The sequence below is a fragment of the Colossoma macropomum genome, unplaced genomic scaffold (assembly GCF_904425465.1).
Source record: "Colossoma macropomum unplaced genomic scaffold, Colossoma_macropomum, whole genome shotgun sequence".
NCBI classification, from domain to species: domain Eukaryota; kingdom Metazoa; phylum Chordata; class Actinopteri; order Characiformes; family Serrasalmidae; genus Colossoma; species Colossoma macropomum.
Window position 1 is genome coordinate 32,501 of NW_023494795.1, and position 14,820 is coordinate 47,320.

Genomic DNA, 14,820 nt, shown 5'->3' on the forward strand with positions numbered 1-14,820 from the left:
TGACTGGGTTCAAAAGATAAACAGACTCTCCTAAAAGACGTCATGATGCATAATATATTTGATCAGCTGTATGTTTGGTTGTTTGGGCAGGACGGTGTGAGGGATAAAGTTCAAAAGGACAAACAACTACAACACTTTGAAACCTTATTATGTGTTATAAATGACTGGATCACATGATCACTTTTAGAGAGTTTTAAGGAGAGATGGCGCCCTCTGGTGGATGGATCTAAAACATCAGTCACTGATCGCAGTAAGTTTAATCATGTTAGATCTTTACAGATAAATACAAACTCTTAATAACAGCTTTAGGTAAACAGACCAATCATGTGTATCATGAGTTTTTTTCATGATCACAGAAGTCAACATGGTTCTACTTGTGAGGAAAGAGAGGCAGACAGAATATTTGCTGAGTCAGTTTGTTTTTAAAATATCCAGTGGTCATTGAACTGGTCATGGGTCAGGACACAGGCAGACAGGTTTACCACAGGATTATCCATGTTAAAAAGGACAGAAACCAGAAGATGCTAGGAGACAAACTCAAGGCAAGAATACAGCTGAGAAATAATGTTACCAAAGCTCCAAACTACGTGTCAAAGCAGTACAGGGAGTAAAGCTATAGAGCCATAGATACAAACCCAAGCAGCATGTAGATGTATATCTGTGACGTCCACCAACATGCATTGAACTAATAGCTGCTCTTCATCCTACAGGCCACCAGATGTCACTAATGTGAACTGTGTTTAAGAGCTTTGAGTAGTGAACCATGAGAGGCACCTGGCCAGAGAACTTGTAGAGAGGAGATTTACCACCATGTAATGTCTCCCAGGTTTCTCTAACACTAGGGGGCGCTCCTGAGTCCAAAATGAATGGGTTAAGATTTGTATAAACTTATTTCCTTGACTAGAATTAGGCTGGTCAGCCAGCTAACCGGCTAAAGATAGCTAACATGCTAAACAACTCAATCAAGCAATTATGATATGATTCACTGTAAAACAGCAAAATAATCGTAAAGAATGTCACTTGTATGACTTACATGCTTCAAATGTCCGTGTTACAGTCAGGAGCATCAAACCCAGGATGAATCCCAAACGGCGCTATACTGCATCGCTAAATAGTACGGAGCCCCGCTGGTGACATTGTGTATAAATAGAGATAATGCGTGGCCACGCCTTATTAACATGTGGGAACAAGATCCTAATGCATGGCCACGACGTAGTAAGGCGTGGGAATGTGATGATTAAGTCGTGGCCATGACTTAGTAAGGTGTGGGAATGTGATGATTAAGTCGTGGCCATTACTTATTTTTATTTATATGTCACCAGCGGGGCTCCGTAAAATAGTGTGCTATGTAAATTTTGAAATTCTAGCGTCTGCAACCTAAATAGTGGCTGTTTGTCGAGTATGAATGCAGAATTACATTTACTCTCGTTACTGTACTTGAGTAGTTTTCCCTGTAACGGTATTTTTTGAGTAGAATTAATTAATAGTACTTTTACTCTTACTTGAGTTCATTTTTAATTTAATACTTTTACTTCGCTACTTTAATTTTCATAACGTTACAGAGTGAAAATAGATGACGAGCGAATCAGAACAAACGCTATTATGAACGAAGTGCGGTTAAATTTTAAACGTTCACCAATCAAAAAAACAGCAGCTCCGACAGGACAAACACTACAGAGATGTCCAGTTTAGTGGAGAAAGACAGAGGAGAACTGGACCAGCACACAGGAGGAACAGACCATCCAAACGGTCATCTGTGTTCATTTAACATGAACTAAAGAAAACGGCGTCATTATCAACGGCCGAACACGAAACCTGCTGAGATCCGCTCTCACAGCTCGACTGGACTGAGGCAGCGCTAACCGAGCTAGCTGAGCTGAGCAGGTACCGTGTTCACGGGTTTCTTCTGTCTTTTATAATGATTCTGTTTATTAAACCAAAAATCTGCTGCGTATATTTTATTACAGTGTCTGTCAGATACTTTAGTTAACAGGTGTCGCCCACAGTTTACCCCTATATACAGCCTCGTTTAGCTGCTGTTGTGGAGATAAACGGTCATGAACGGCTAAAAAATCTAGTACAGGATCTTTGTAAACTCTGGACAGTGATTCTGTCGCGCTGTCGACTGGCCTGATCTGACCCCACCCCCCACCCCTCTCTCTTTCTTTCTCTCTCTCTCTCTCTCTCTCTCTCTCTCTGCCTTGGTGTTTGTTTTTAACTGTGAGAGGCTGTGTAGCTGTTTAGCTGGACTAAAATTACATTATAAATGAAGCAAACTACTCATAATTTGACTCAGTTTCTCTATAATGAACTTAATTAAACAGTCATATCCTCTGCACAGTCTTTCAGGGATTCTGAAATACTTTAATGGAAACAGATAAACTAGGACGTCTTATATAATTATCTAACCATGAAACTCATGCAGTGTAATGTAAACCTTGTTCCTGACTCAGCTCACAGAAAGGTGTGTAGATGTGCTCTAGCAGAGCGGACTGTGATCAGTCTCAGCTCTCAGAACTTTAGCTGTAGTGTTTTTCTGTACAGATTATTTCCAATAACGGAAATATGTTCAGGTTGTGACAGCGGAAGTACGAAAAAGTAACTAAGTTTCTCGGTACTTAAGTAGTTTTTTAATGAACTACTTATTTACTCATACTAATACTTTTACTTGTACTTGAGTAAATTATCACTACAGTTACAGTACTTGTACTTCAGTAGGGATTTTCAGTATTCTTTACACCCCTGTATGAATGTGGATGAACCCCAAATGACTATTACTTAGCTTCTTAGTTTTCTTAGCTATATTCTGCATTGTTTTGGTGCAGGAGCCACTACTTAAATTCCTACGTAGTGCACTGTGTAGGTAGCAGGGAGTTATTTGAGATTCAGCTCCAGCAGGGGAAGAGAGGCGCTGCCGGATTGGTGCTATATAAGACTTTCGGTGGTAAAAGTACTTATAAACAAAGGTGTTTGAATTAAACAGTGCACTGTTATGATATGTTCACTGTTATATGACAAAAAGTTAAAAAGATCATAAAATGACCGCAGTGTACAGTGATAGGTGACCGACTGTTCTCCTCATTCAAGAGTCCATGGTATGGCAATGATACCGTACTCTAAAGGAAGTACATATCTCGGCAGAACACTTGTTTATGTCGATTATTTTTAATAATAACAAATTATTTTCTAAAATATCATGTATTTTAACATATTTTAGGTTGGTTGCCATTTTATAAACACAGTACTGTATCACAGGTAAAGGGTGTTCTTGGGAACAATGTGTTCCCAAGAACACCCTTTCCCTGTGATAAAATCTAAGCAATGCATGACCTCCCATGGCTGATCGCTGTCAGTGCTTTCTGCATGTTCAGGATGTCACTGAACAGTCAGTGCCTCAGTAGTAGCAATGCTAACAATCATACAGACCAGAAACTATTTGCTGTAGAAAAACAGAAAGATTTGACTTTTTAATATAACACATCTTTCTACTTTCCTAAATTGAAGGAAGTTCTCACAGAAATGTCCAGGAAGGTGTTTAATTTTTCAATTTAACCATTTGTAGCTCCATTCAGCTCCATTCACATCCACACAACAGTCGTCCTCACATTTATCTCTGAAATGCTGAAAGTATAACTGATAATTCAGGACTCCTTAACCTCATACGTCTCTTATCAGAGTGATGAAAAGCTCTGAGATTCAGCTCTGAAGGCTGTAGCTGGGTCTCTGAGATTGAGTTGGTGGCTCAGGAGACAGTAAAGCTCAGCAAACCCCTCACAGTTATAGTTATTTGTTTAACTGAGATTTTTATTGGTCAGTGTTAAAATGGAAATTCAGATGTTCTTTTTTTGGTGTTTTTAGTTTATTTATTCATAAAACTTTCATACTAAAACTAAATTTGATCAGTCAAGCATCACTGGTGGGTCCACTAGGCCCAATCTTACAGCCGCCACTGGCTCCACCGCTGGGTACTCTTAACTAATTGGACTGTATTCTGCCCTCATGAACTGTCTGACCAGTTCATTGGAGAGCTGACAACAAATGATCAGTGCTGAATGAGAACAGGACTCTCAGTCTTTGCTCCTCTGAAGGCTTAAATGTTGTCACACTTTATCGTTTTACTTAATGCGACAGAATATGTTATGGGTGAGTATAACAACAAGTGGTTTTTATATGAATTATATTTAATTGATATTATTCTTTTTATATTAAATTGATGTATGTAGTGTTGATGTGAAAACAAATATTAAAGCATGACAAAGACTTTTTAGGAATATTTGAGATGGAATTTCAGTTGCTGTGAATAACCAGCGTCTCCCCCCCCGAATACTAGCCACGGCATGTCCACCACCACTAGAACAACCACCTTCCTGTCTCTCCTCTCTTTCCTCATTTCTTTTTGTCTCCTCCTCTCCTCACTCTCTATGAGAGTCTTTAACACAAAAGCAGAAAGTCCCTCCTCCTCAGTTTAAAAGTGAGAGAGAAAGTGAGGAAGTGAAACTGACTTCCAAGTGCTGCTCTCTATCTCTCTCTCTCTCTCTCTCTCTCTCTCTCTCTCAGGCTGCGAGTTCAGGAAAATGGCCAGTATTTCAGTAGATCAGGACCAGTTCAGCTGTCCAGTCTGTCTGGATCTGCTGAAGGATCCAGTGACTATTCACTGTGGACACAGTTACTGTATGGTGTGTATTAATAAACACTGGAATGAAGAAGATCAGAGGGGGGTCTACAGCTGCCCCCAGTGCAGAGAGACCTTCACTCCGAGGCCTGTTCTACGCAGAAACAACATGATGGCTGAAATGTTGGAGAAACTGAAGAAGACAGAACTCCAAGCTGTTCCTCCTGCTCACTGTTACGCTGGACCTGGAGATGTGGAGTGTGATTTCTGCACTGGGAGAAAACGCAAAGCCGTCAAGTCCTGTTTGGTGTGTCTGGCGTCTTACTGTGAAGCTCATCTTAAACCTCACTATCAGTCTCCAACATTTAAGAAGCACAAGCTGGTCAAAGCCTCCACACGACTACAAGAAAGAATCTGCTCACAACATGACAAACTGATGGAGATCTACTGCCGTACTGACCAAAGCTGCATCTGTTATTTGTGTATGATGCATAAACACAAAGGCCACGATACAGTTGCTGCTGTAGCAGAGAGATTTGAAAAGCAGGTGAGAAACAGAAATCTTTAATAATCAATTCAATTAATTCTGTTTTCATACTACAATAATTAATTTGCTCCCATATGACGAAAATTATTTCATTATTAAATTCATGGGAATAATTTCTAACAGTTTGTGTGTTTTGTGGATAAGAAAGTGGTAAATTACTTTCTTTCTCCACAAAACTACAAAACTAGTCATAGCAGTCTGAACATTTTACCAGCCAACGCCCGTCTTCTAGCCTGTCTGCAGATTAAAGTGCACACAGTCTCAAAAAATGGCATGACCATGTGGTATTTGCATGTTCTCCCCATACCAGCATGGGTTTTGTCCAGGTGCTTCAGTCTCCTCCCACATTCCAAAGACATGGAGTCAGGCCAACTGGAAACTAAATTTAAATTTACCCTAGATCTAAATGTGTTTGAGAATGTATATGTCTGTGTGTCTTTCTGTCTGCCCTGTGATGGACTGGCGACCAGCCCAGGGTGTTTCCTGCCTTCCACCAATTGACTGCTCGGCTGTCTGTGACTCAAAAGGATAAGCAGTTTAGATAATGTGCGTGTAAGAGAGTCTCAAACTGTGTAGAATAATATAGTCTATAAGGTCTTTTACTGCCTTTAATTTTCAAATGTTTATTTTATAATATGATTAATTTCTCAGAATGAGCTAATGAAGGTTCAGAGGAAATCCCGGCAGAGACTCCAGCAGAAAGAGAAGAAGCTGCGGGAGCTGAAACAGGCTGTGGTCACTCTTAAGGTGAGTAGTGGGCAGAGATCTGCTGGAGCAGCTATTTCACAGCTCACTCAGACTCTCCTCCAGTCAGAGAGTGAGGAGCCCAGTGTTAGACGCTGATGTTTAAATGGAGCTCCATCTTGTGTGTCTGTGTCCTAACAGCGCTCTGCACAGGCAGCAGTGGAGGACAGTGAGAGGATCTTTACTAAGCTGATCCGCTCCATTGAGAAAAAGCGCTCTGAAGTAACAAAGCTGATCAGAACTCAGGAGAAGAACCAGCTGAGACAAACTGGAGACCTCCTGAAGAACCTGCAGCAGGAGATTGATGATCTAAAGAGGAGAAACACTGAGCTGGAGCAGCTTTCAGTCACAGAGGATCACATCCATTTCCTCCAGGTAACCATCACTCACCTACAGAGGAACCTGCTCCTCAGAGAGGCTCTAAAATTGGTCTAAATGCTCTGTAAAGCTGCAACAAATACATCTCTCTGTAGGGTTTCCAGTCTCTTAATGTCTCTTCTGGATGTGAGGACTCCTCCAGCATCACTGTCCATCAACATCCCTCATTTGATGGAGTGAGGAAATCTCTCTCTGATCTGAAAGAGAGACTAGAGGAATTCTGCAAGGAGGAGTTCAGTAAAGTCTCTCCACATGGTAAGAGGAGCTTCTGCTGGGAAACAGAAGGACAGAAATCTTTAATTCAACAGTAAATTAAATACAAATTCACAAAATTGACTCACTTTATCAGCAAGTTCAGTAATTATACTGATTCTGTACAGATTATTTACCACAACTCACAACATCCTCCTCTCTCTTAGCTTATTCAGTGTAGTGTAGCACTAGCATATTTATCCAACACCCACCTGCCTCACTGAACTAGAGGGGGGGGGCTGCTCTCTCCTTTAGCTGTTCACTCAGAAATGTTATTCATTAAAGTGATAATGATAAAAAATATTACATTTACATTTTTCAGTTCACTGTGTGTGTATATTGTGTATATTGTGTATATTGTCTGTATGCATGTTCAAACAGTTGGTCTTTGTTCAGACTTACATGTTGGGTTTGTGGTTGTTGTACAACTGAATGTTATTCTGAATATTATTACTGTTATTTTATTGCCTAAATGTTGAGACAGTCAGAGTAACACAGTAACTCAATAAAAGGTAAAGAGTAACTGAATCCTGTGTGAAACCCAAACTGATCTGATTTAAACATGGAGACTGTGCTGTGTGTCTTTTAGCTGCTTCTGTCTTTCTGAGCGAGTGTTTGAGTTTCCTTCATTCATTCTGTTCAATCAGTGTGTTTGTGTGTCTCCACAGCTGCAGCAGTTCAGACCATCTTATCCTCAGAGCCAAAAACCAGAGAAGATTTTCTACAGTGTAAGAACAACACACACACACACACACACACTCACACACACACACACACTCACACACACACACACACACACACACACACTCGCACACACTCACATACACACACACACACTCTCACACACACATATACACACTCTCACACACACACACACACACTTACACACACACACACACTCACACACACACACACACTCACACACACACAGATACACACACACACAAACACACACACAAACACACACACACAGATACACACACACACAAACACACACACACACACACACACAAACACACACACACACACACACACACTCACACACACACACACTCACACACACACAGATACACACACACACACAAACACACACACACAGATACACAATACACACACACACAAACACACACACACTCACACACAAACACACACACACTCACACACACAGATACACACACACACACACAGATACACACACACACACAAACACACACACTACACACACACACACACTCACACACACACACACACACAAACACACACACACACAGACACGCACTCACACACACACACAAACACACACTCACACACACACACACAAACACACACACACACACACACACTCACACACAAACACACACACACTCACACACACAGATACACACACAGACACAAACACACACACTACACACACACACACACTCACACACAAACACACACTAGAATAATTGAATCCTGTGTGAAACCCAAACTGATCTGATTTAAACATGGAGACTGTGCTGTGTGTCTTTTAGCTGCTTCTGTCTTTCTGAGCGAGTGTTTGAGTTTCCTTCATTCATTCTGTTCAATCAGTGTGTTTGTGTGTCTCCACAGCTGCAGCAGTTCAGACCATCTTATCCTCAGAGCCAAAAACCAGAGAAGATTTTCTACAGTGTATGAACAACACACACACACACACACACACACACACACACACACACACACACTCACACACACACACACACACACACACACACACGTACACACAAATACACAAATACACAAATACATAAATATTGTATGATTTAACTCTGAATATGTTTGTATATGAATGGTAGAGATTGTGTCGCCTCTAAACTGTTAAATACAGAAATGTGTGAGGAGAGAAAACGTCATTATTCACTACAGACAGTTTATGTTTCTTAAAGTACAATTTTGAATAAAAACCTAACGTTTTTCTTTCTTCATTATTTTAGATTTCTGTCGACTGACTCTGGATCCCAACACTGTAAATCATCAACTCAGACTGTCTGAGCAGAACAGAGTGGTGAAGTACAGAGGAGGAGAGCAGAGTCACTCTGACCATCCAGAGAGTTTTGACTACTGTTGGCAGGTGTTGTGTAAGGAGAGTGTGAGTGGACGCTGTTACTGGGAGGTCGAATGGAGCTGCTGGGTCTCGCTCCTCGGTTGGGTGTCCATATCAGTGTCGTATGAAGGGATCAGCAGGAAAGGACGGGTAATGAGAGCAGGTTTGGATTCAACAATCAGTCCTGGAGTCTGGACTGTTCTGACACTCTCACTTTCTGTCACAACAGCATTAAGACTGAGCTCTCAGCTCCATCATCCTCCAGAATAGGAGTGTATGTGGATCACAGTGCAGGAACTCTGTCCTTCTACAGCGTCTCTGACACAATGACCCTCCTACACACAGTCCACACCACATTCACTCAGCTGCTCTACGCTGGGTTTAGAGTTGGTATGAATTCATCAGTTAAACTGTGTGACTCAGTAATGAAACATAGATAATGAATGAAGGTCGTTTTATGTTGTTCAATGAAAATGAAATATCTAGATTTGGTACTATGATATTTTTGAGATTTAGACTTTTAATATTTGCTGCAGTTATATTATAAATTTAATCAAGTCTTCGATTGAACATCTATTTCACACTTTTAGGCTCCACTACTATTATAATCTCTTCCATCAGCTGTCAGTCCTGTCTTAAGCCCTGTTTGAGCTGGAATAGTTTTATCTGGGGAGGTGCTGTAATCTCGAACTCATCCAGAATGCAGCAGCACGGCTCGTCAAGTTCAGCCATGTCACCCCACTGCTGCGCTCCCTTCACTGGCTTCCTGTAGCTGCATCAGATTTAAAACCCTGATGCCTACAAAGCCAAAAATGGACCAGCCCCTCCCTACTTGATGGCAATGGTCAAAACTCGAACTGCAGCACAAGCCCTTCGAGCCTCGAGTACAGCTCAGCTCGACCCGCCATCCTTCAAGATGCGCGGAAGACAAGCATCAAGACTTCACTGTCCTGCAGTCCAGGTGGTGGGATGAATTCCCACTGGCTGTCCAAACAGCAGAGGCTCTCGGGGTCTTCAAACGCAGACTGAAGACACGTCTCCTTATACAGCACTTAAATGAGCACTGAGTTAAGCATTCATTTTAATGTATTGTACTGCACTTATTGAAATGTATTGTATCGCACTGCGCTGTGTTTAACCTTTCAGCTTTATTTTCTAGCAGTATCTGAGCTCAGGACCAGCTTCTCTCTTACCCATTGGTAACTAGCAAAGATACTTTCTCTAGATAGACAAAGCACTTTTTGTAAGTCGCTCTGGATAAGAGCGCCTGCTAAACGCTGTAAATGTAAAGGTAAAATCTGAGTGATCACCGCCGAGATCTGTGATTCTAATCCAGTATGAATCTGCAGTGTCTGTAGTTTTTACACGTCTGCTAAGTAATAATTCCAGAGTGAATTACCTTCTATAACTGTCTGAACTCTGAGCTCTTTCAGTTACAGCAGTCCTGTTCAAATCAACATCACAGTAACGTAGCAGCAAAAGCGGCTAATAGAAAACACATTTTTCCTTTGTGACCTGAAGAAAAGACTAACAGCCTTTGGGGAAATTACAGAGATGCCTTATCCTGAATGAATCAGCCAGTCAGATCACACACTACACTCCAGGACCTCCTCTGGTAAAACTAATCCAGCTCCAATAGAGCTTTACCTCCATCTGAATATTCAGAGATATTCATCTGAATGATTATACATGTCATCATTACATCATGGCATGTTTCAGAGCATTATGGGATACATCACTGTTGAACTGTTCAGTGAAACATACAGTATCTGTGGATTTTTCAGGAGCTACAGATCAAGTGTTGAGAGTGTATCATAAATAAGTTCATCGCCCCATTAATCACCTTTATGAATCCATTTATTCCCTCCTCAGTCTGGAATCCAGAAGGGGGTCCTGTCATCATCCACTGTTCTGTGATGATCTGAATGTTGCTGTTTAAATCCTGAAAAATACAGTAAAGACGTCTGATAAGACTGTACATACATTGATAATTTGCCTACATCACTAACCAGAGCCCTACCCAGCATAATAGCTAGTGGTGTAATACATATGAGAACTTATATATTCAGTTTGTCACATTATAAAAAAGAGTGCCTCAGAAGATAAACAGATTCTCTAAAAACACATCAAGATGCACAATACATTTGATCTCCTATGTGTTTTGTTGTTTGTATGAGAGAAAAAAAAGGACCAACTTCTACAACAGTAAGAAAATGCATATGTGTTATACATGTTTGAAGGCTGGACCTACAGAAACTGCATCATAAAATCTCTTTCAGAGCCATAAGGCAGAGCTGGTGCCCTCTGGTGGATGCTACTAAAATATCAAGTCAAGTCAAGAAGCTTTTATTGTCATTCCATCTGCGTACAAGTACACAGTGGAGCGAACTTATGTTCCTCCAGGACCAACATGGTGCAACATGGAACAAAATAATACAGTACAGACAAAGTGCAAACGTGCAGATGTAAGTGTGCAAACATTAAACTAGAAACAATACAAACATACAATAAATAAAACAGACATTAGACACAGTAAACAGACCGGACAGTGCAGCGCCGACACAGCACTCATTTCTGAGCATGAGGTAGTGGAATAAGGTGCAGAGATATTTAACATACTATGATATGGGTATACGCAGTCAGATTATGATATATGTGAGCACAGCAGTTACTGAGGTAGAAATGCACAGTACTTTAGTAGAACACAGTGTTGGCAGCAATGTTCCAGATAGAGCAAGTACGTTCGAGTGAGAGTATCAAAAGAGGTGTGTAGGTGTGTGTGAGTGTAGAATATGTGTGTGAGGGGGGGATTTAGTTCAGTCCTTGTGAGTTCAAAAACCTGATTGCTTGAGGAACAAAGCTGTTGCAGAGTCTGGCAGTGATGGCACGGATGCTCCGGTACCTTCTGCCAGACGGTACAGCAGTGAGAAAAGTCTGTGTGAGGGACGGATGGGGTCCACAATGCTGGTGGCTTTGCGGATGCAGCGTGTGGTGTAGATGTCCATGATGGAGGGGAGAAAGACCCCGATGATCCTCTCAGCTGTCCTCACTACACTCTGTAGGGTCTTGCGGTCTGCGGTGCAATTCCCAAACCAGGTGATGATGCAGCTGCTCAAGATGCTCTCCACAGTCCCCCTGTAGAACATGGTGAGGATGGGAGGGGGGGAGATGAGCTTTCTTGTCTCTGCAGGAAGTAGAGGCGCTGCTGGGCTCTCTATGCTATGGAGTTGGTGTTAAGGACACAGGTGAGGTTCTCTGTGATGTGGACGCCGAGGAACTTCCGCAGCAGAGCCAGCTCCTCAGTTTTGTCCACATTCAGAGACAGGATGATGGTTCTGCACCAGTCCATTAGCCACTGCACCTCCTCTCTGTATGCTGACTCATCGTTCTTGCTGATCAGACCCAGTCACTCTTAGCAGCTTTCTCATGTTAGATCAATTCAGATAAAACATACTGTCAGTAATAGCAACAGGTATACAAATCAATCATTGTGTCCATGATCACACAAGTCGACATAGTTCTGCTTAGAGCAGAGGAGAACAAGAAGCAGACAGAATATTTGCTGAGACGATTTCGAAAAATCAAATGGGTTTTTGCTGGGCAGGAGTCTGACCACAAGCAGCAAGGCTTACCACAGGATTATCCATGTTGAAAAGGCAAGAAAGTTAAGCAAATGAAGTCTTGGAGCTGATAGGAGACAAACTTGAAGAACAACAAACACAGTAATACAGCTGAGAAATAACGTTACCAACGTTCCAAAGCCATGTGTCAAAACAATACAGTAAGGAGTAAAGCTACACGGCCACAAACTCTACACCTACCCCCGTTTCAACACAGGTATTAACAAGCCCTCATTCACTCGGCCTTGCCATTTCTCCTCGGAGGAATCCCCAGCACCATCCTAAGGGCTGTTCTATTGCTTTATTAGCTGAACCGAAGGCTGTTAGATGAGCCCTCAGAGGGTTGAGGGATCGAGCGAACACCAGCGTCAAGTTCAACAGCAGAACTTGCCCAGAAATTATTGCGACCTGACACAATTCCCTTTTCAAATCCCAAAATAATGGTGGACAAAGCTGTTTCTAAGCCATGACAATAAACTATTTAAAAACACTTCACATTTCAAAATCATTAGCCATAAAGCATAGCATAGCATGCTAAAGGCTACATGACCTAACAAGAACAACAACAAAGGCACTGCAGCACGGTCCTACTCCAAGTTTACAGAGAGACAAAGCAGTTATTCACACACACATTATGTATATTTAAATTTCTTAAAAACATTTTCCATCGCAAAGTTTGCATGGCTATCCAGTGAGCTCACTGAGGCCAACTGGTCGAGGGGGAGTGCGTTCTGTTCGAATAATTTGTCTCTCACTGTCCTCTCCTTTCCTTCTGCTGCAAGTGGACATTTGTGTAATACAGGTGTGATGGACATCTGAGTGGTGAGTTGAATTGAGTGAGGGCAAGATGAAAATAGGAACTGAAATGGGGGCCTACGCACGAAGCCATAAAGTTCCATGAAAGAACCTTGTTATACTAACGTCTGAGTAAAATTAGATATATTTAAGCAATATATTGTAGCATCTGCAGAAGAAGAAACACAGGGATAGCCTTAAAACTACAAGTACTTTATGACAAGTATAAAAAGTCTAAATATTTAAATGTAGAAGTATAGTTTGACTGAAAAAACATTAAGATGGGATAAATCAATATTTTAAGAATGACTATGTACTTTATTATCAGTTACTTTATTAAGTATGAGTGGAGTATTGTAGCTCATTACTGAGAACAGCTTCTGTAGAGGACGCTGCACTCAGAGGATCTGCACAGAGACTGTGTTACTCCTACAAGCTGGAGTCCATTTAATACATTAGTTTTAAGGGCCAAATCCACATTCATTTAAATTTCTGTCCCAGTGTCGTCCACTGATCTCGCTCTCATCTTATTTTTCCTCTCTCTCTCCATCTGCGCTGTCTCTTTGCAACACTTTTAACAAACACAGAAGCAGGAAGTCCCTCCTAGTCATTCAGAGAAAGTGAAACTGATCTTGGAGAGCTGCTCTCTCTCTCTTTCTCCCTCTCTCTCTCAGACTGTGAGTGCAGGAAAATGGCAGAGGCCAGTATTTCAGTAGATCAGGACCAGTTCATCTGTCCAGTCTGTCTGGATCTGCTGAAGGATCCAGTGACTATTCACTGTGGACACAGTTTCTGTGTGATGTGTATTAATGGCTGCTGGGATCAGGAGGATCAGAGGGGGGTCTACAGCTGCCCCCAGTGCAGGGAGACCTTCATTCCGAGGCCTGTTCTACGCAGAAACAACATGCTGGCTGAAGTGGTGGAGAAAGTGAAGAAGACAGAACTCCACACTGCTCCTCCTGCTCACTGTTACGCTGGACCTGGAGATGTGGAGTGTGATTTCTGCACTGGGAGGAAACGCAAAGCCATCAAGTCCTGTTTCATGTGTGTAGTGTCTCTTTGTGAAACTCATCTTAAACCTCATCTGGAAATTCCAGCCTTGATCAAACACAAGCTGGTCAAAGTCTCCACACGACTGCAGGAGAAGATCTGCTCTCAACATGACAAACTGATCGAGATCTACTGCCGTACTGACCAAAGCTGCATCTGTTATTTGTGCATGATGCATGAACATAAAGGCCACGATACAGTTGAAGCTGCAGCAGAGAGAAGAAAGAAACAGGTAAGAAATTGAATATTTTAAAATCAATTGATAGTAATCCAGTTTTACTAGAGTAAGTGGTAATAATCAAAGACGCTTTAAATGTGTTTCAGTTGTTTAATTCGCAGGAATGCTTTTGAAATGGCTGATGAAAAGCGAAAGTGTTCATTTTATCAGGAAGTGGTGTAACTTTGTGCTTTCATCTTGTAACTTGAGTCAAACTAGTCAAAATAACTTTGAGCAGCCAACGTCCATCTTGCAGCACTTGTGATGCTTTGTTTGGTTTGTGGTGCTCACATAGAGCTATAACTGTTCAGCTGCCATAAATACAGTCCCTTGTTGTAAATTTCACCAAAAACTGAATATGTTTTATTTCTCAGAGTGAGCTGAAGAAGATTCAGAGGAAATTCCAGCAGAGACTCTGGGAGAAACAGAAGAAGCTGCAGGAGCTGAAACAGGATGTGGTCACTGTTAAGGTGAGTAGTGGGCAGAGATCTGCTGGAACAGCTATTTTACAGCTCACTCAGACTCTCCTCCAGTCAGACA

At 41.7% G+C, this 14,820-nt stretch overlaps 1 protein-coding gene and 1 pseudogene across 1 annotated transcript; both read left to right on the top strand.

Annotated features, from left to right (window-relative positions):
* The first annotated feature begins 4,565 nt into the window (after positions 1-4,565).
* Positions 4,566-9,247, top strand: LOC118815164 (annotated as a pseudogene).
* Positions 9,248-13,685: 4,438 nt separating this feature from the next.
* On the top strand, positions 13,686-14,422 carry LOC118815165 (E3 ubiquitin/ISG15 ligase TRIM25-like). The gene has a single exon (XM_036581091.1). It carries the CDS (start codon positions 13,705-13,707, stop codon positions 14,305-14,307), a length of 603 nt encoding a protein of 200 aa, XP_036436984.1. The 5' UTR covers positions 13,686-13,704; the 3' UTR covers positions 14,308-14,422.
* The last annotated feature ends 398 nt before the right edge of the window (positions 14,423-14,820 follow it).